The 19,295-nt window shown below is 53.4% G+C and overlaps 7 protein-coding genes across 8 annotated transcripts; 2 read left to right on the top strand and 5 right to left on the bottom strand.

The window, feature by feature from the left end:
- The first annotated feature begins 35 nt into the window (after positions 1-35).
- LOC117903810 (DNA-binding protein K10) lies at positions 36-2,048 on the top strand. Its single transcript, XM_034816250.1, has 2 exons — positions 36-1,341; positions 1,399-2,048. Exons 1-2 carry the CDS (start codon positions 208-210, stop codon positions 1,480-1,482), a joined length of 1,218 nt encoding a protein of 405 aa, XP_034672141.1. The 5' UTR covers positions 36-207; the 3' UTR covers positions 1,483-2,048.
- Positions 2,049-2,184: 136 nt separating this feature from the next.
- Positions 2,185-3,763, top strand: LOC117903801 (odorant receptor 2a). The gene has a single exon (XM_034816239.1). It carries the CDS (start codon positions 2,255-2,257, stop codon positions 3,701-3,703), a length of 1,449 nt encoding a protein of 482 aa, XP_034672130.1. The 5' UTR covers positions 2,185-2,254; the 3' UTR covers positions 3,704-3,763.
- A 155-nt stretch (positions 3,764-3,918) lies between these two features.
- On the bottom strand, positions 3,919-6,231 carry LOC117903794 (protein crooked neck). The gene is made up of 2 exons (XM_034816226.1): positions 6,091-6,231; positions 3,919-6,015 (listed from the first exon to the last, which is right to left on the bottom strand). The coding sequence occupies exons 1-2, from the start codon at positions 6,124-6,126 to the stop codon at positions 3,982-3,984; spliced, it is 2,070 nt and encodes a 689-aa protein (XP_034672117.1). The 5' UTR covers positions 6,127-6,231; the 3' UTR covers positions 3,919-3,981.
- Positions 6,232-6,819: 588 nt separating this feature from the next.
- On the bottom strand, positions 6,820-8,369 carry LOC117903822 (alpha-tocopherol transfer protein-like). The gene is made up of 6 exons (XM_034816275.1): positions 8,154-8,369; positions 7,715-7,874; positions 7,580-7,661; positions 7,214-7,516; positions 7,020-7,156; positions 6,820-6,965 (listed from the first exon to the last, which is right to left on the bottom strand). The coding sequence occupies exons 1-6, from the start codon at positions 8,248-8,250 to the stop codon at positions 6,884-6,886; spliced, it is 861 nt and encodes a 286-aa protein (XP_034672166.1). The 5' UTR covers positions 8,251-8,369; the 3' UTR covers positions 6,820-6,883.
- A 603-nt stretch (positions 8,370-8,972) lies between these two features.
- Positions 8,973-10,617, bottom strand: LOC117903820 (alpha-tocopherol transfer protein-like). The gene is made up of 6 exons (XM_034816263.1): positions 10,457-10,617; positions 10,004-10,163; positions 9,853-9,934; positions 9,460-9,792; positions 9,257-9,393; positions 8,973-9,198 (listed from the first exon to the last, which is right to left on the bottom strand). The coding sequence occupies exons 1-6, from the start codon at positions 10,557-10,559 to the stop codon at positions 9,129-9,131; spliced, it is 885 nt and encodes a 294-aa protein (XP_034672154.1). The 5' UTR covers positions 10,560-10,617; the 3' UTR covers positions 8,973-9,128.
- Positions 10,618-11,005: 388 nt separating this feature from the next.
- Positions 11,006-16,818, bottom strand: LOC117897773 (protein unc-93 homolog A). 2 transcript variants are annotated; one of them, XM_034806822.1, is made up of 5 exons: positions 16,370-16,818; positions 15,108-15,781; positions 14,627-15,028; positions 12,841-14,179; positions 12,421-12,782 (listed from the first exon to the last, which is right to left on the bottom strand). In XM_034806822.1, exons 2-5 carry the CDS (start codon positions 15,252-15,254, stop codon positions 12,421-12,423), a joined length of 2,250 nt encoding a protein of 749 aa, XP_034662713.1. In that variant the 5' UTR covers positions 15,255-15,781; positions 16,370-16,818. The 2 variants fall into 2 exon arrangements, with proteins under 2 accessions (XP_034662721.1, XP_034662713.1); XM_034806830.1 differs by lacking the exon at positions 16,370-16,818 and having other exon boundaries at positions 11,006-12,782; positions 15,108-15,254.
- A 200-nt stretch (positions 16,819-17,018) lies between these two features.
- On the bottom strand, positions 17,019-19,231 carry LOC117897789 (protein prenyltransferase alpha subunit repeat-containing protein 1). Its single transcript, XM_034806840.1, has 3 exons — positions 18,559-19,231; positions 18,106-18,494; positions 17,019-18,041 (listed from the first exon to the last, which is right to left on the bottom strand). The coding sequence occupies exons 1-3, from the start codon at positions 18,657-18,659 to the stop codon at positions 17,323-17,325; spliced, it is 1,209 nt and encodes a 402-aa protein (XP_034662731.1). The 5' UTR covers positions 18,660-19,231; the 3' UTR covers positions 17,019-17,322.
- Between the last annotated feature and the right edge of the window lie 64 nt (positions 19,232-19,295).

Genomic DNA, 19,295 nt, shown 5'->3' with positions numbered 1-19,295 from the left:
TCGATGTATCGATGCTGCATCGATATGCAGTTGTTTTGTCATCACTATATTGCCCTCAAATTCGTAACCTGTCCAAAAAAAAAAGAACGAATAAATGTTTGATTTAAGTGTTTGTTGCAGTACGTACGGTAATAAATATTGAGTGTGATCCTAACTGCGGATCGTCTGTGTGTGGCGCAGCCGCAACCAATTCGTTTTGCTCGTTAAATGATGTCCAAAAACAACAATCAGCAGAACCGGGCGATGTATCAGAATCAAAGCCAGAACCAGCAGCAGCACATCCACAATGCTCGTGTTGCTGCTGCACCGTACAGGAAACCCTTTCGCGGGCCACCAAAGATGTACTCATCCTGCCAGATGCCCAGCGATCCACTCTACATAGACTTCAACAGCCCCACCGCGGCCAGCAAGCCACCGACCAAGCCGGCTGCCCAGTCGCAGTCGCCGTTAAAGACTTCTGCCCGTCCTCCGGCTGCTGCTGCAGCCACCGCCAAGCCACAGGCCACTGCCCCAGGTCCTGCTGGGAGCTGGAAGCCGCTCAAACAGGCGACAAAGCAGCAGCAGCCCAAGGCTAAGCAGCAACTGCCACAGCAGCAGGGACACCTGAACGGACATGCGCACGCAAATGGAAATGGCAGCGGTGACGGCAGCCACAAATGGCCACCAAAGCCGCGCTTTCATCCTCACAATCGCTTCAACGGCGGCGGCTGCAACGGTGGCTTCAACCGGCCGCCACCTCTCCATGGCTGTGCGCCTCACATGATGCCGCTGATGGGTCCCGGACCACGCTGCGGTGGACCAATGCCAATGCCGCCATATCCACCGATGCCTTATCCGCCACAAATGGTGCCGCCCATGGCCATGCGCTGTCCGATGCCACCGATGGGCGGTCCACTACCGCCACCGCCACCGCCACACTTTATGCGCCACAATGGACGCGGTGCACCCATGCACATGATGGGCGGTCCGCCCATGCATCTGATGGGTCCACGCATGCCGCCGCGTGGCCCACCGCCCGGCGTGCCCTACATGAACGGCGGCCCCAACGGGGGCAGAATCAAGAAGCCAAATCCCGTGCTCATCAAGCAGGTGGTCAAGGGCAAGAGCACCATTAAGACGCTCAAGAATATGGTGAACCAGTATCCACTGGACAAGCCCTGGGTGACGGAGCAAATACGCGGCGAGCACGACAAGAAGGTGAACATTGAGAATCGTTTGAAGGGCAAGAAGGACGATGCGCTCTTTGCGCAGTTCAAGGTGCAGCGCGACAAGTTTGTGGCGCAGTACGAGGCAGCGCGCGAGAATTACCTAAAGCAAGAGGCAGCCTCTGTTATGGCCAAGGTAAGAGCTGGTGGAAATCCTTTGAAAACCAAACCGAAACCTTCTCTCTTTTTGCAGGATGCCAAAACAGACAAAGAAAAAGAGAAAGAGAAAGACAAAGAAATAAACACAAATTCGAATGCAGCAACTGCGAGTCTGTAGGAGAGACCGAAGCGAGCAGCAGCAACAAGATGAAGAAGTCTGAGTAACATAAGCAGCTCCGATGGCGAGGATCGAGTGTGCCAGAGCCAAGGCTGCATGCAGCTTAATTGCGTTATCCAACACCAGCCCCTAAGCCCTGGCTTAACCCAAGCCTACCCCATCCTTATCCCTAGCTTAACCCTCCACCTACCCCTACCCACTGCTGTTGCCTGTCGCTTCTCGTCCGAGTCGCAGATATTAGAATATGCCTAGCCATATTTATTATTATTATTAATTATTGTATCCCCCCGAGAGAGCTTTTGCTGCAACCCAAGAACTGATTGTATTTTCTAGGCTCTGCGCTTAGAAATCTACAATTGAGTTGACACTTTGTAAATAACTTTGCCAGCCAGCCGACTGCTCATTTGTTTGTACACTGTACACCCCAGTTTGTACTTGTTCCTGCCACCCAAGCCTCTTGTAAATAGACATAGAGACAGACACATCCCTCCATCCACGCACCACCCACCAGGCACCCATCAGCCAACAGGCGACACTGTTCCCCGTCCAGCAAAAGGAATTCCAACAAATAGAGATTTCTAAAATGAAAACAGAAAACTAAACAACAGACAAAACCCTTTTCATTGATGGTTGAGGGACACCTTTTCTTTCCCAGCCACTTAGCCAAAGGGAAAACAATTGCATAAAGAGCCATAATGAGCCAGCCAGCCAGGCAGCCAGCACTTAGGCAAATTGCTGTCGCCCGGGCCAGACCCAAAACAGCAGCAAAACGATGCAGAACGTTGAGGAAAACAAACTCCAATTGGACACCCACACGGCTGTGGCGTATCACTGGCGTGTGTGGCAGCTAACGGGACTCATCCGACCGTCTGGCATCCCTAAACGTCTCTACAGAAGCTACTCGATTGGCCTCAATCTTCTCGTGACGCTGCTCTTTCCGCTGAGCCTGCTGGCGCGGCTTATACTCACGCGCAGCATGAAGGAAATGTGCGAGAATCTGACCATAACCATCACGGACATGGCGGCCAATCTGAAGTTTGGCAACGTCTACCTCGTGCGGCATCACCTGCGGGAGATACGCACGCTGATCCAGCAGCTGGACAGGCGAGCGCAGGTGATCGGCGATCGCGAGGAGCTGCGCGCGCTCGACTGGGCTGTGACGACTGCGCGGAATACGTTCCGCACCTTTGCCTGGATCTTCGTGTGCGGCACCACGCTCAGCTGCGTTCGTGTGGCGCTCGCACGCAGCCGCCAGCTGCTGTACCCCGCCTGGTTTGGCATCGACTGGCGCAGCTCGGACGAGGCATATGTGGGCATCTATGCGTACCAGTTGTTCGCTCTGATCGTGCAGGCTGTGCAGAATTGCGCCAATGATTCGTATCCGCCGGCCTACCTCTGCCTGCTGACGGGCCACATGCGGGCCCTCGAGCTGCGGGTGGGACGAATCGGCCGCGGCTGCGACTGCGACTGCCTCAACGATCGTCAGAGCTACGCTCAGCTGCTGGGCTGCATCCAGGATCTAACGCTCATCCACCGCATGCACACCATCATCCAGGAGATACTCTCGGTGCCCTGCATGGCGCAGTTTGCCTGCTCCGTGGCCGTTCAGTGCACGGTGGCGATGCACTTTCTGTATGTGGCCGACGCCGACGATCGTCTGGCCATGATCCTGTCGGTCATCTTCTTTGTGGCCGTCACCCTGGAGGTGTTTGTCATTTGCTACTTCGGTGATCAAATGCGCACGCAGAGCGAAGCCCTCTGCCATGCCTTTTACGCCTGCAACTGGGTCGAGCAGCAGCTGCCGCGCTTCAGGCGCGATCTTCTCTTCACCCTGGCACGCGCACAACGACCATCGTTGATACTCGCCGGCAGCTACATTCCGCTCACACTGGAGACCTTCAAGGAGGTACGTACTGCCCCTTCCCTGCCTTTTGGCGGTGTCTCTGATTCCCGGTCCCGGTCACTGAAGTTTTCGCATCTCAAAGGTCATGCATTTCGCCTACTCCGCCTTTACGCTGCTGCTGAGAGCCAAGTGAGGAGGATGTGCACCAACCAAGAAACGGAGGGGCTAAAAGAGAAGAGAGCACAAATATGTAGTCACTCGTGCACCATTTGTATTCTCTATGCATCATTTTATTTATTTATTTACCTACAAACGTCTTCACCGCAGGGGGGATCGCTATCCCTTTCTAGCGCTTGTCTTTTTGAGCGTGGTGAATAAGTTGTCCCCACAGCGGAGGACAACGGCACCCATGGTGAAATTACTAATAAGGTGACGTCGTCAGCTGAGTCATGGTGAAATTACTAATATAATATTAGTAATAGTAATTTCACCCCATGGTCTGCAGTGGCTTTAATTACACTGTGCAACAGGCTTTCTGAATGCACTTTGCACGAGACAACAATTAGGCTGTAGGACTTGGCCCCGTGTGTGGCTTCATTTGAATGGATCTTTAATATGCAAAGTGGAATTTAGGGCTAGGAAAGTGTGAAAAATGATCAGCCATCCTCCTGCGTGATGTCGGCAGGGGCTGGCACTGGATCCTCGTCGGGCACATGCTTTTGCTTTTTCCACATCTTGGCGGCGGCCAGCAGCTTGAGATTGGGTCGCGCCATCTCATCCTCGGGGAAGATGTAGTCGAAGACCTCCTCCCAGCCCTCCTCGACGCCATCGTCGGAGACGATCTTCTGTCGCTTCTTGATGCGCCGCGGCATCTTCTCGAGCACCTTCTGCAGGCACTGGCCATCGTTGGCATCCCGCTCAAAGTCGCGCCAGGCCTCCAGCAGCAGGACGCGCGACTCCTTGTCGCCCAGCTGGCGGAGCATGTCGTTGGCACGCTCATAGACGCGACGTGCCAGGCGCACATTGAGCCCGGCATCGGGCCCATTGTCGCCGTGATTGAGGCCCATCTCGAACTTGGCAAACGACATCCACACCTTGACGTGCTGCGTGCGCTCCAGCAGACGCTCGTACAGCTGCCGCGCCAGCTCCGTTTCGCCGAGGGCCACCTCAAAGTCAATGTAGGCCTTCCACAGCAGTTCCGGCATGTCGAGACGCGGCTGATGGACGGCCAGCTCGAAGATGGCCCGCGCACGCTCCGTGTCGCCCAGAAGGTTCTCCAGCTCCGCGAACTTCATCCAAGTGACGCAGTTCTCCGGCCCGAACTCGAGGAACTTCTCGTACAGCAGGCGACAGCGCTCGAACTCACGCAGCTGGATCTCCAGATCGATGTAGCCACGAAACAGCTTGTCCCGCGGACACATGCCGATGGCGAAGCCGAGCGTCTTGCGTGCCCGCTGCAGCTCCTTGCAGCGGATCTCGAACTGGGCGTACAGCAGCCAGACCTTGCTGAATGTGAACTGCTTGTGGGGCATGAGGTCGAGGCAGGTCTTGTAGATTTGTCGCGTCCGCTCAATGTCCTCCGCCTCGAGCTCCTCGTAGAGGGCATAGTTGATCCACAGGTAGATGTAGCGACGCCAATAGTTCTTCTCGTTGGCCGGCGGCACATTGGCAATGGCCCGCTCGTACGTGTCCCGAATGAGATCCTTCTCGCCATCGGCCTCGATCAGGCGCAGGTAGTCGAACCACGCGTCGTAGTTGGTGGGATTGGCGGCCACTTCCTGCTCGTACTGGTACTTGCGCTTGGACACGATGACGTCCTCGATGCCGTCGCGATCGCCGTACTTCTTCTCGTGTATCGTGTAGGCCTTGAAGAGCTCCTTGGTGCGCTCCTTGGGCAGATGGTCGAGCGCGTACTTGTAGATGATGCGCGCGCGATCGTGCTCCTTCTGGCCCTCCTCGAAGCGCGCAAAGGCGATGAAGAGCCGCTCCTCGATGTACTCGTCGCCGAAGAACTCCACGGCCCGCTCGAACACGCGCCGCGCTCCATGGATGAAGCCGTGCGACTCCTCGAAGCGGGCAAACTTGATCCAGTTCTTGACATCCGGATGCACGTAGACAAACCGCTCGTAGACCTCGCGCGCCCGGTCAATCTCCTTGTAGCGCAGCTCAAAGTTGACGTAGGTCTGCCAGGCCTGCTCCTCGGGCTGCCACTCCATCCAGCGCTCGAAGACCTGCCGCGCACCGGCCACATTCTCCAGCATCTCCTCCATGTAGGTGTACTTGTACCAGAACTGATTCACGCGCGGCATAATGGTCACGGCCCTGTCCCACAGATTGCGGGCGTGGTTCACCTGTTTGTTTTTCATCTCCATTTCGGCGTACTTCAGCCAGATGGTCACGTTGCGGTGCTCGTTGTCCAGCGCACGCTCCCAGATGGAGCGGGCTCGCTGTATCTCCTGCTGCTGCTCCTCCCATTGCGCGTACTTGATCCAGTGGCTGACCACCATGCGGTTCTTGCGGAGATTGTCCTCGAATGTCTTGCGCTTCCGCTGCTGGTAGTCGGCCAATTCCGCTGGATCGGAGATCTTCTGTTTCGGCGGTGGTGGCAGGATCTCCAGGTCACGCTCCTTGGCTTCGCGCAACAGCTGCTCCGCCGTAATTTGCACCTCGGCCGGCGCCTTGTTCTTCACCTACAAACAAAACAAAAACAACAAGAAAATTGTGAAATCCACTGCACATGTAGCCTGCGCGCCATTAACACTCACCTTGGCCACCTTGGGCATCTTCTGTGGCCGTTCCATGTCCGACTTTTAATGTGTATTTCTTAGTTTTTCCTTAATTTAAACAAATTGCAAACAAATCGGTAAATAAATGCCACAGACAAAGTAGGAGGAGGTGAACTTATCGATAAGATATACCGTCAGGGCCTTGAAAATATACCGAAATATACCCTTGCACTTTCAAAATATACCGTAGTCTTAAATCATATTCCTCGATTTTGATGTTCTATTTGATATTACTAGCTAGTTAGGACTCTCTGCTTTAAAACTGTAATTTTACGCGAATCATCATTAAATTCATTCAGTCATTCAATACATACTGATAAGCCAATGGTCCCCCTGATGCCACAAACAAAGTAGAGATGTGAGCTTGATGGTATACTGATGTATCAATACATCGATATACATATGGTTGTGTCTTTGTGCGAAAATGTCAAATAAGGTTTTGTGTTTTATTTAATTAATGATCGTATGCCACAAGTACTCCAACGAACTTTTCTCAAACTTGCTAGACAGATATTACAACGTAATAATGAGGGCGAGAGAAATAGACGATGGAAGAGCAAAGTTGGTTCCGTGAACCAGTTCACTGGTTCCACTCAACTGGTGGCCGTGTCGGGAATAAATTAAATACGCAATTAAATGTTGCCGTAGGAACTTGCAAAACATCTGTTTAGTATATGTATATACCTTTTAAACAATTTATAGGCTAGCCACTTATAAAAATATACAAATATGTAAAAACAAAAGAAAAAAAATAGGAAGCAAAATTTGGAATTTATCGAAAAATTCTCCATGAATGACCGTTACGCTTCTCGGACTTCTCCACCAGCCAGTGGTTGGGGTTCATCAGATAATCGCTGTAATGGTTAGAAATAAGTGAAACGATTGTCTATGGCTGATACAAAACCCACCGATGCTCGACCAAGGCCTTCTTTGTGTGGGTTCGCAGCGTTTCCAGCGACCCAGCCGAGCCGCCGTACTCCTCCGGCAGCATTTCGCGTGGCACAAAGGCATAAAGCGAATCCATGCTGACTGTATGAAAGCGTATCTGCAATGGAATTTCGTATGAGAATCGCGCATGAGAATCTTTGGGGGAAAAACGCACCAACTTGAAAACCTCATCGCTGATGAAGGGCTTCACCACGCTCACGATTCGATCGAGATACGATGGACAGTTGACCATGTGAATGGCCCGAAGGCGTACTGGAAACGCCACCTGCAGGAACTTGATGTATGCACGCAGCGTGCTGATGGTCAGCCGCGAAATGTGCCGCATTGTGGTGCCCTTCATGTCAAAGATTTGCACCTCGCCCTCGGACAGAATGTTCGGTCGGGCTGCATCGTCCGGCGTGACAAAGCGACAGTCGGCGACCATGAAAAATGCTCGCGTGTCTTCCGTGTGATGCATCTGTGGAGTAGAGACTTAGCGTCAGTTGTGGCCCAGCCCCAGTGCAGATTGCTCTGCCCTCACCTTTGTGGCCTCAAACTCCCGGAAGCAGTACAGCGACACCTTGCTGCCATCTGGCGTGAGGCCTGGCAGGGGCAGTATGTCCCTGAAATAATGCCATAAATCAATCTGTGGAGCACTCTCTGGTCTCCTGCTTACGCATAATCAAAGGTTCGCTTGCTGTCATCGTCCAGTGGATCCCGCTTGATGAACAGATGCGGATGGCGGTTGCGCAGCGAGTAATTCACCTCGATGAGCTTCTTGGTCTCCTCCACGTCCCCGTACATGCACTGATAGAAGCGACGCAGCAGCAGGGGATCTGTGGGTAGTCCATTCAGCATTAGCTAAGCATTAGTGGCCCATCAATGACGTAACGCGGGCTGGTGGGCACCGTCAACGCAAATACTGATGATGGTGCCCGTTCTGCCTACTAACGACCTCATTAAAAACTGATGCGACGTGCTGGGGCCTGCTATGCCGTGGTGGGAGGTGGGAGGTGGGAGGAGAGGGATGGGACTCTACCATATGGACGCTTTATTAGCGTCACTGCCTTATTTTCACACCTTGCCGCTGGCTTTCCCTGCCCCTTTCTCCTTACCAATCTCTTGCGGCAGCTTTTCATTTTGTTGGAACCATTCAACAAGTTCGTTTAGATCGCGCCTCAGCTGTGTTCCGTTCTCGCCTTCGGCGCTCATTGTGCATCGGCCAAATCGATACGCCTTGCTATCGACTGGGAGTGGTATCGGTGCTGCTATCGATGGCTGGGTATCCTGTACTATCGCTGGTCAGGGCGCGGCGATGATGGCAAACCGTTGTGCTTGGAGCCTGGCGGGCAACTGGCATGCTTTGGTGATTGATTTCCTATACATATCATAGCTATTGATTGCTGTGTTGCTGTGTTTCCGTTGCGTAGCCGATTATACACGTAATATTTTAATTGCTTTTCGCCAGCATTCGGCTATGGGCTGCCGCCGCTTAATAGTGCCTAAATATGACTTGGAACGCCGCCTCTCCCAGCCTGGGCCAAGTACAGCTTCTGTGAGTACAGCTCAATCTGCGCCGAAATCTGCCTAATGGCCGGGTCGTGTTCTGCATTTGGAAACCAAATGGAACGGCTGGATCGTCATTGTAGTTACCTGATCTCTATGGTCATCATTGGGCCCGATCTTACACTAAATGGAGGTTATTAGGCCCAAACCGAAAGCGTCGCAATTTAATGGCTCATTTGGCTAGCTAATAATCGGTAGACCTGATATGGCAGACGAAAGGAGCTCGTGGGACAGGATTGATGTCCGCAGAGGGTGACAAATATGACGGAGAAGGATAGCAAGTCCATGTTATCGATATATCGGTATAGTTATCGGAGAAGTGCGCGAGACTGGCAAATTTTGAAAGAAAGGAAAGCCTCGTTGAAATGTTAAATTTAAAGTGGATTATAATTTCATCTAAACACAGAGAGGGAGAGTAAGGTACACAAAAAAACAAAAATGGAAACGCGCATTGATCACATTTGAATATCACGACATGGGGCCGGAAGAGTGCAAACTCTTGGCAGCGAGCTGTCCTCCTCCCGTCAAAACCAGGACCAGCGACTTTTGCTCAGCGATGTTACCTTCCAGTAACGCTCATCTCTCAGGTAGCCGCTGCCAGAGAGAAACAGAGAATTAGTTCTAAATGCATTTTCAGCTTTGTGCTGCTTACCTCTTCTCCTTGATGGACTGTATGCCCCTGGCCTTGAGCTCCGCGATGGTGCCAGCCTTGCCACCATACTCCTCGGGCAACATATCCTTCGGCACTTGCCGGTACAGGCTCTCGATGCCCTCGGTGTGGTAATGGATCTGGGCAAATGTGATCACAGTTTAATAGATAACAAATTACTTGGATAGATAGTCCTTCGGTCGTACCATATTCCGCACTTCCTCGCGCAGGAAGGGCGACATCATGGAGATGAGGCGATCCAGATAGGAGGGGCAGTTGATCACGTGCATGGCTCGAAGTCGCGAGGGATATGCCTCCTGCAGGAACTTCATGTAGATGCGCAGCACAAAGATCGAGATGTAGGCCAAGTGCCGAAGCGTGTAGCCCTCGATGTCGACTATCTGCACGTCTCCATCCGCAATATCCGAGTCGTCTAGCTCGCTGAGCTCGCTCTCCCCCACTTTCGGCTCAACGTCCGGCATCGTGAAGCGAGCGTCGCTCATCATGAAAAAGATTTTGGTTTCCTCCACAGAATTGCGCTGTCGATAAAAGAGGAAATTGGAGGAGAGTGTAGAAGATAGTTAGAGTATTCGGCGTACCGTGTTTGGATCGAGGTCAGCCATGCGAAAAAAGAGCAGCTTGTTCCCCTCTGGCGTCAGTCCCGGGAGTATCAGCAAGTCACTGCAAAAGCGAAGAAAGCAAATCGTACGCGCTCGTGTCTCTCCCCCGCCTTTACGCTTCGGCACTTACGAGACTCGTAAACCTTTGGCCGTCGTCTCGTCCTCCATGTTGCGGTCGATAAACAGATGCGCATGCTTATTCCGCATGCTGTAATTGAGCTCCACCAGCGGCTTGGTCTTCTCCACATCGTACTGCACGCACTTGAGGAAGCGCAGCATCACAATCGGCTCTGCAGCAAAATTAAAATTTAAATGGATAAAAATGTACACAGCTTAGCGAATGAAGAGCGTCGCGTGCGCGACCTTTGGCTCGATTGCCATTAATTGCCCCACTTCAGTGGTCGTCTAATGCCGTTACAAGGTTTAGTTTAGGTTCCGCGTGTGTGGAGCGTATCGAGGGGGGTGGGTTGGTGTGGGGTGGGTTTATTGCGCTGCCATTAAATTCCAGACACCACTCGATTGGTTATCAGGTCTCTTCGGGGTTAGCCTCTAATCGGACACACCTGCTGGGCGCGAACCTTACCAATCTTTTCGGGCAAATTCGGATTGCTCTCGAACCAGGCCAGCAGCTCCTGCAGCTTGTCGCTCCAGGCGGAATCGGTGCGGCAAGTTCGTGCCGTTGCCATCTTATGTGTGTGTCGAATACGTCTTGCTACGGCGGCAACAATCGCCAACTAAGTGCTCATTACCCGTAGCCCATTCCCATTCCCATATTCTCGTTCCCGCTCAATTGATAAAGCTAACCAGCAGACACACACAAACAAACCCAATCCAAACACACTAACACTGGCACTCTTTGACCAGCTCATTGAATTATCACGCTACGATCGAGCGAGCGAGCTTTTTGCGAGCTTTCAACGAACACTGCGCGCTCTCTCCAGCTATGACACTCCAAAGCTCACTCCAGCTAGAAATGTAATTGAGCAAAGCTAACGGCGCAGCGCTGCGCTGCCTGGCGGATCGTTTTCATTGCCAGCTGGCTGCGCATGTGGATTAAACGGAATTTGTGTGTTTGCGATTGAAATTGTCTATTTGCAGTGGTCGAAGTTGGAATACACTTTGCCGCGAACAACATTTATAGATACTTTATTGGAATACTGGGGATCAGACATCTATATGCATACAGTATAATATAATACACATCCAAACACTTGCACACATGCACACATGTACATGTATGTGTGTGTATATATTGTTGTAGAACGCGCTGCGGCACAGCATCTTCTAATTCTTCTTGTGCTTCTCCCCCGGTAGAGCTTTCTAGTTTAACTTGTTTTGCGAGTTGTGTTCTGTTGAGAAACATTCACAATATATTGTACCCATACTCAATAATCAATATGCGTGCAGCTGGACACCCGCTGCTAAGAAAAACACACACATTATTATTATTATTTACTTACATATGTATGCACATATGCATGTATGTATATACGGTACATGCATTTACCTACACATATTTATATGTGCTCCTCCTACTGCCGATGCATCAATCGATCGATCGCATTCCAATCTAACTACCGGGGGAGAGGGGGCGTCGCAAAATGGTTACAAATTCTCAAAATGTTAACATTGTTCTTAGACCTTAGGATTTCACCTTGTTATCAATAACAGCTGTTTTTGCTACACCATCCTACACGTACACCAGCTGTGTAGCAACGGGGGAAACATCATCAGGGGTTGACTCGGTAAACCTAATTGTAAGTACACACTTAGAAACTACGTCAGAGGAATACACTGTTTTGTGGCACAAAGTTACATGCATGCATACACAGCTGCCATTAGTTAACCAAGGCCCACCTGTGGCAGATTACATAGACATAAAATATACATACATATTTTGTATCAGATCGTTACTATCTCTTAAACTATTGGCTAATGTGGGTCTTGAGTTGATCGCCCCCCAACACGGAAGAAACCACACAGAAAGCTCTCATGCATACACACACACACACATAAACAGATTTACGGACATGGAACCACATTGTTGGCACTGGCAAATGCACACAGAGATGGCACGCACACAGAAATGAACCCACCCCCCACAAGGTGAATTTACACAGAAGCTGGGTGCTGAACCAATAACTTATTCACCACGCTCGGAAAGACAAGCGCTAGAAAGGGATAGACATATGGGGGAGTCTCTCCCTTGAAAGGTAACCTTTCAAGTAAATTCACCTTGGGTGGGTCCATTCTGTGTGTATTTTATAGATCATTCTTAGTAGCTAGATGCACGAATGGACTCAAGGATGCAGTGGAGAGAGGGAGTCTCTCTCTCTTGCATCTTCAGAGCGCCATGGAAATACTGAAATGTACCCTGACTCTTGTCTCTCTATCAATACTGATGGGTTGCAGCTGGATCAGGGCGGGGGTGTTGGTGGTCCGATTGGCTGAGCCAGTCCTACGGACCAGATTGAGCCGCCCTCACATGGTGTGGGTGCGGGCCACGGTGCCCCGCCGCTGGCGTCGGGACTAGCTGAAGATGCTCCGTCATAAGCTGACGAGCGTGGCCTTGCGCTGTGCCTCCAGGCGTATCTCGAGCGTGGCATAGGGCGGCACACTGATCACCAGCAGCACCACCAGCGCAATGATCTTCAGCGACTCGCAGAGGAAGCCATGCCCGGCGAACGTGAGGCCCAGTCCGAGGAAGCGCAGGGCCTGCAGTGGCGCCGAGACCTCCGTCACGTGATTCGCATGATTGAGGGTGACCAGCGAGAGGAGCAGCGTCTCCCACATGCCATTGCAGGCGCCCCACGAGGCGGCGATTACGTAGAACAGAGCGCTGTCATCGTTCGAGGGCTTCCAGCTGGACAGGGCGAGCAGCAGGCAGGAGTGAAAGAAGAATCCCGCCACTGAAAGCAGAGAGACATGAGTGGTGGACAGATTCTGTCTTGATTGGAGGATACCTACAGATCACGACGATGCGCTTGACATGCCGCAGGAGCATGCTCAGCGTGCAGGAGACAATCAGCTGCATCAGGCCCATGCCAACCATGGCGCCAGCAATCATGCCAATGCCCAGCGAGCAGGAGACAAAGGCACGCAGGAAGTCGCCCAGCATGTAGGCCTGCTCCGTGCCCACGAAGTAGGCCAGCGGTCCGGCGAAGAGCAGCGTGTCCGTAATGCTGCTGACGTCCTTCAGGGCTGAGCTGCGCTCCCCCTGCACCTTGCCCACCACCGCCACCAGCGACAGGATCAGCGAGGCCAGGGAGAAGAGCACGTACAGCCAGAGCAGCGACTGGCCGCCAGCACGAGCGCCGCTCTCGATGAATCCCACGTAGATGGAGCGCGGCACGGGGCTGGCTCCCGTTTCGTTGGCCCAGGCCGCGGCCAGCGGTTGCTGCACCCTCAGCGGGCACATGTCCGCTCCACAAATGCGCTCCCCGTGCTCATTCCGGTTGAAGAAGTCCCGCAGCTGGGGCGCACTGGCATTGCGCGTGTCCGCCGCGCCGGAGCAGCTCCAGTCGCTGCCGTTGCACACGAGCAGCAGCGAGGCCAGCAGGGCGCCAACGATGAGGCCGAGGTCCTGGGAGGCGCGGAACCAGCGTGCCAAGCGGCGCACCTTCTGCTCCCGATTGCAGAACATTTTGTGCTCCTCGTTCAGCACGTCCACGGCGGCCTGGGCCTGCTGCTCGCAGGCGGCCTGGGAGCAGCTCAGACGGCCACCAAAGTGCACGATAAGCGCCGCCTTGCAGCCGTTGGCGCCGCTGATGGTCAGGCCCAGCAGCAGGTAGGCCGGCAGCAGCGTGTAGATGGAGGCGTAAATGTGCGACAGGACGAAGAGCATCACCGCGAGGTAGTTGGCCGCCAGCAGAGGCGTGTAGCCGTAGCGGCGCATCAGCCACGCGCTGGGCAGGCACATGCCGGCGGCCAGCAGGAACAGGCTGCTGAGCAGCAGCGATCCAATGTCCGGCCCGATGGGCAGCCACTGCTCGCGATGATGCCACACCGCATTGGAGCCCTGCAGCGCCATCATGGGCAGCAGCACGGCATTCATCAGGCCATGGGCAACGGCCAGGCAGCTGAACTGGCGCCACACCTTCTGGCGCACATGGGCGGGCACTCGGTGGCGGCAGTTCCGGTTGTTCAGCGTGATGAGCCGCCGTATGGATGTGGCACCGATTGAGCTGTTGATTGACTCGCGGCGCCTCGAGGCCGCCAGCGCCGCCTGCACCTGGTACGAGGACACCGGATTGATGCGATGCGAGCGCGTGGACACCGGCGACGGGGAGTACGCGGCAAAGTGCGCCTGCAAGCAGAGAAGCAAATCGAAAAGTTAAACAACAGCAAAACGGAGCGCCAAAGGATTTAGCGGCTTAGCCGAAGGACGCACGAGCACGCGCGCTAATCCTTGCAAGCTGCTTCCGGCGGCAAACAAACAGCCTGGCGCCTGGGGACTGGGGCCTGGGGCCACCCACGCAGCCCCTGGCACTTTAATTACAGTTGAAGGAGACTGTGACTGGCACTGGCACTGGCACTGACTTAATTATTTGTTGTGCAACTGGGGCAAATAATCCGTTTTCATGCGCTGACATTTGCGGAGCTGTCTTCCCCCCAGTCCCAGTCCCAGTCCAGTCCCCAGGCAGGCAGCAGAAGCTCTAACTGAATCCGATTGCGGCGCGTGCAACGAGTGCGGTGGGGTGGCTTAGACTCTATAAATAAATGACGAGTGTGTTGGGGGGACACATGCACTCACCTCCATCATCTGGTCATCCCAAACATTCTGAGCGCCGCCCGAGCTGCGCGTACGCAAAACCCGATGCCTGGTGGTCAGCGAGTGGCGATGCTGATGCAAATGCTGCAGCTGATGCTGATGCAAGTGCTGGTGCTGATGTTGATGCTGATGGTGCGTGTGCGTTGTAATCCTCTTCGTGGTCAGCCCCAGCATGGCAAAGCCGCTGAACGTGCTGTTCGTTGTGGTTGCCGCCGTTGTTGTGCTCGGCGTGGTGGCGGCGGCGGCGGCCAAGGCCTCCGTTTGCGCGGCAGCAGCTCCATTGGCAATGGGTAGGTCTCCGTTCACCGCGCCGGCGGTAGAAAGACTCAGCGAGCCGCCGCCAATCCCCAAGCCAGCCATGACATAGGCATTGTACGAAGATTGCTGCAATTAACGGTCAAATTATTCGAGAAATGAGTAACGATCGATTACGATTGTCAACTATCGATGGTTTGGGTCTCACCTTGCGCTGCTGGGCGAACGCGGAGAGCCGCTCCCGCTCCCTGCTGGTGTCCCTGGCCCGTTGCTCCAGCAGCAGCTCATACTCCCGACGCTTCTCACGCTTGCGCTCGGCCGCCTCCAGCTCGTGCAGGTTCGGCAGGCTGCCCATCGCGGCCGATCGCTGTGCAGCCTTTCGCAGCCTTCCGTTACAATGTTATCGATGGCTGTGGGCTTTGCTTTGAATTTTATGCAAATCGCAGACAGAGAGAGAGAACGAAAGAGAGAGATGGGCGTAACTGTTACTGTCACTGTTCCAATGCAACACTCAGGCTGAATCACTGGTGTCCGAACGTGCCGTAAGCGGCTCGTACTCGTGAGGCGCTGGCATGTCCACCCCATGCAATGCGAAACTGTCGCTCTGGCTGAATGCTCGTCACTGTAACTGTTGTTGTTGTTGTTGTTTTTGTTTTGTTCGTTCTCCTACCCGTTGTGGTGTGCGTGGTCATGGCTGCCGCTGCCACCGCCGCCACAGCACAAGCATCCTACTGTAATCCTCTGCGTTGGCGTTTGCGATGCAATGCGATGAGCTGATTTAATTACTTTTTGCGCTGCACTGGCATTGAGCGCGGGTTCATTGCCCGCCACGTGGGTGGGGGCCGCACACGAAATGCAATTCAATCATGCGATAGTTTACCCCTGCGAATGGAGACAATTATTATTAATATTTTGCATACTACGCACAATGCATACGTGACACATACATACATACATATGTACATGACCTCTTTTCCCCCACTGGTGTGTTTGTAGCTGTGTACCTCATCAGGTGTGTCCCCATTTTGAGTTATCTACACACACACACACACACATGTGTCGCCCGCCCGCCCACACATGCATGCATTTGGGTACATCCCACACACTCAGGAGGGACACTGCGTGCGTGTGTCCCACACATCATTTATGCATGTACATACAGTCGTGGCATGGCACAGCATGACATGACATGCAAAATTATTTATTCTTGACCTCAAGGATTCCGGACCCCATAATCAACTCATAAACAGTCTTACTTCGGTTTTATCAACCTGAGTTGGCCCCTCCCCCCTCTCCCCCGAGGCCAACCCAACGCCATGCCCTCAATTGTGGCGCAGTTGCGATTTTGTGCCACACACACACGCCCCGAGGGGGCCTAGGACTCGCCCCAGAGAAGGCCGCAAAAAGGGAACAACAAATGTAAAGCGCAAAAGAGGGGAATATGAAGAGAGTCTAGGGTATATTATATACCTGCTATATGATAGAGACCTTCTCGATATTGGTTTAAAATTCACTTTGCCAGGGCCTCCTCCTCCTCGCTGGCACATCTGCACTTCAGTTATTGGTATTGGACACGGGCACGGGTTCTGGGTTCTGGGCCCTGTTGCCGCACTTCACTGGGGGCTCACTTTGTGGGTCAGCAAATTGTTTATAAGCCCCCCGACCACCACCGCCACCGCTGCACCACACGAGCAACAACAACAACAACAAAAAACAGCCTCAAATGCCGAAAAATCGAGGGTCATTCCACTCAGAAATCAGTTTCAGTTTCAGTTCCGTTCAAGCACAGACACAAGCACAGCCACACGGTCACAGACACGGCCACAGGCAGGGACAGAACTTCAGGTCTCCTCTTGGTGGTGCCGCGCACTCAGCCTCACGCAAACTACTCCAAGAATATACTGAACACGGGGAGATTACTGCTGCTGCTGCTTCTGCTCCTGTTAACGGCTGTCATCTCCGTTGCCTTCGATGGCATCGCCTTACTTCGCGCTGACATGCGCACAACTGATTGATGCTGGGCCACGCCACCCCAACTGCTCACCCTTAAAATATACACACAGCCCAGCCCAGCCCGAGAGTCTGACACCCACACAATACAGGTGGATGGGGCAGGGGGTTGTCTGTTGATTTAACTTTATTTTAAAACTATTTGCAAATTGGCTAACAAAAACACGTGCATAAGTGGGATAATTGTTTTTAAATTGATGGACGCGACTGTCAGCACAGTGGCGGGTGTAGGGGGAACACGAGATATAACGGTATAACAGTTATCGAAATGCAGTTGTCATGAATGTCAGACATTTGTCTTTGGGGGTACACAGTGGATATGTGTGCGTGCACACACACACACACACGCACACAGCAAGGTAGATTCAAGTATTGCCCGAGTTTTGAGCTCTACAACGGCATTTTGAGGAAGTCTAATCCCGCCAGGTAGCCTCCGGCACGGGATAGCCAAAATTGAGATGCAAATTGCACCAACGCTGATGCTTGCCGCCCAGCGCCGACTCGGCCTGCCGCACCGCCTCGAGAAAGGGATGCTGGCCATAGTCAAACTTGTCCAGCTGCAGCGAGTCAGCAGTATCCATCGTGGCAGTCCGTGGCTCCGTTTGCAGGCGCACGCACTGCTCCACAATGAACTTGAGTGCGGCACGGCGATGCAGCTCGAAGCAGTCACGCGGCCCGTACAGTGCCCGCTGCTCCTTGCACAGCCGCATGTCGTAGGCAGCCACGTTGCAGCAGTACAGAAAGGAGCGCAAACGCTGCACGCTGACAGTGCTGCGGTTCATGTGGGGCAGCATCAGTTGAATGAGAGCCTCGGTGTTCGGCTCACAGGGCAGCCCGTACTCCGCGAGCAGCTCCAGGAGGCTGCCCAGCTGCGGCTGAGCCTCGCCGCTGGGCATGCAGAAGCACAGCTCGTAGGCGCGACCGAGCAGCACCTGGCGATAGTGATAGCAGCTGTAGTCGCTGATGTGCTTGCGCAGAAACTTTTCCGTGCGCATCAGCTCCGACTGCAGCAGGCAGGGGCCGCTCCGCAGCACCCAGTGGCGATGGGACCAGGCGTGATAGTTGCTGGCACAGCGATCGGCAGACCGCTCGCAGATGCTGATTTCATTTGGCCAGTCAATGGCATCGGCACCTGCAAAGTGGATGGCGAAACTGAACCTTTGCTGGGGAAGTGTTGAACTCGCTCTGGGACTTACTTTGGAACGAGTAGAGCCAGCGGCGGTAGGCGAACGCCTCGTTGGACTTTGGCTTGATGGAGAGTACGAGGGCCGAGAACTGCAGCTCCTTGTTGATGCTGAGGCGATTCTTCTGCACCAGCTGGCGGCGAATGTGCCAGAAGGTGGTCACATCCGGATTGATGAGCAGCGCCACATTCAGATACTTGGCCAGGGCATCGCTCTGCTGCTGCTGCTGCAGCGTGCGCAGCTGCTGCTGTGACGTCTGGCGGCGATGCGAGATGAGCGTGCGATGTGCATGGTCATACACGTGCTGGGCACACCACGACTCCAGGCCCAGATTGTGCTCCACATGCACCACCGGCGACTTGTTGCAGTTCGTCTCCTTTGGTATAATCTCGAAGGATGCCCTGCAACGCAATTGTTAATTTGATATTTGCCACGATATTTGCCACGACCTTTGCTTGAGCTTACAGATCGGCATCCTTGAGGAAGACGGCATTTATGTCGCGTATAATCTTCTCGCAGAGCACGCGCTTCTCGTTGTTGGCGTCGACAGCCATGTCGTCCTCCATTGTGGGCTGAACTGGCGCTGTGTGTTGGTTCGGCTGCTTCCTGGCCTGCTTCCGCTTGGTCTTGTTGATCGCTGGCGTTTGATTCGAATGGGGTGGAGGCACATTGATTGCTTTCAATTAACATTCGGCCGCACAATTCCCTGAGGCCTGGTCGGACCCTGGCCTGGCCGAGAGGGGCTCCAGTTAATTAAAGAATCCACAGCCTTGGATGGAGAGGCTGAGGCTGAAGCTGAGGCTGAGGCTGTTACGGAACCATCACAACAAATAAATTTCAATTAAAAACGAATTTATTATTCGTATTCTAATAGGTGGCCAGCCGGGTGCGGAATGCGAACTGGAAATGGGACCCGTTACTGGCACCGGCCACAAGCCGATTTCGCGAAGATTAACCCAAACTGTGGTTCGTCGTGGCACACTCTAGTCTCTCACTCTGTTATTTGTCACACACTTGGCGCGCCCAATTGCCCAGTCTCTCTCTGCCCAGACACAAATTGATGTAGATTCAAAATTTAAATGCCAATTAGTTATGTTTGCGGGGGAGGAGGGGAACGACCATATGATTGATGTGCGGGACCACTTTGCACTGCTGGTCGCGGACTTATCGATCAAATATACCGTCTGAACCTAAAAGATATA

This window comes from Drosophila subobscura, chromosome A (genome assembly GCF_008121235.1).
Source record: "Drosophila subobscura isolate 14011-0131.10 chromosome A, UCBerk_Dsub_1.0, whole genome shotgun sequence".
In the NCBI taxonomy this organism is placed as follows: Eukaryota; Metazoa; Arthropoda; class Insecta; order Diptera; family Drosophilidae; genus Drosophila; species Drosophila subobscura.
This window is presented reverse-complemented; position numbering and strand designations above follow the sequence as displayed.

Coding starts and splice junctions, on each gene's coding strand:
- LOC117903810 (XM_034816250.1), top strand. CDS start 208: ATGATGTCCAAAAACAACAATCAGCAGAACCGGGCGATGTATCAGAAT. Junction 1,342..1,398: donor CAGCCTCTGTTATGGCCAAG/GTAAGAGCTGGT, acceptor CTCTTTTTGCAG/GATGCCAAAACAGACAAAGA.
- LOC117903801 (XM_034816239.1), top strand. CDS start 2,255: ATGCAGAACGTTGAGGAAAACAAACTCCAATTGGACACCCACACGGCT.
- LOC117903794 (XM_034816226.1), bottom strand. CDS start 6,126: ATGGAACGGCCACAGAAGATGCCCAAGGTGGCCAAG. Junction 6,016..6,090: donor AGATGCCCAAGGTGGCCAAG/GTGAGTGTTAAT, acceptor TTTTGTTTGTAG/GTGAAGAACAAGGCGCCGGC.
- LOC117903822 (XM_034816275.1), bottom strand. CDS start 8,250: ATGAGCGCCGAAGGCGAGAACGGAACACAGCTGAGGCGCGATCTAAAC. Junction 7,517..7,579: donor GGGAGTTTGAGGCCACAAAG/GTGAGGGCAGAG, acceptor TCTACTCCACAG/ATGCATCACACGGAAGACAC. Junction 6,966..7,019: donor AAGGCCTTGGTCGAGCATCG/GTGGGTTTTGTA, acceptor TAACCATTACAG/CGATTATCTGATGAACCCCA.
- LOC117903820 (XM_034816263.1), bottom strand. CDS start 10,559: ATGGCAACGGCACGAACTTGCCGCACCGATTCCGCCTGGAGCGACAAG. Junction 9,793..9,852: donor CTGACCTCGATCCAAACACG/GTACGCCGAATA, acceptor TTTTATCGACAG/CGCAATTCTGTGGAGGAAAC. Junction 9,199..9,256: donor CAGTCCATCAAGGAGAAGAG/GTAAGCAGCACA, acceptor TCTCTCTGGCAG/CGGCTACCTGAGAGATGAGC.
- LOC117897773 (XM_034806822.1), bottom strand. CDS start 15,254: ATGGGCAGCCTGCCGAACCTGCACGAGCTGGAGGCGGCCGAGCGCAAG. Junction 14,180..14,626: donor GGGATGACCAGATGATGGAG/GTGAGTGCATGT, acceptor CTCTGCTTGCAG/GCGCACTTTGCCGCGTACTC. Junction 12,783..12,840: donor CAAGCGCATCGTCGTGATCT/GTAGGTATCCTC, acceptor CTCTGCTTTCAG/TGGCGGGATTCTTCTTTCAC.
- LOC117897789 (XM_034806840.1), bottom strand. CDS start 18,659: ATGGAGGACGACATGGCTGTCGACGCCAACAACGAGAAGCGCGTGCTC. Junction 18,495..18,558: donor TTCCTCAAGGATGCCGATCT/GTAAGCTCAAGC, acceptor ATTGCGTTGCAG/GGCATCCTTCGAGATTATAC. Junction 18,042..18,105: donor CTGGCTCTACTCGTTCCAAA/GTAAGTCCCAGA, acceptor TCCACTTTGCAG/GTGCCGATGCCATTGACTGG.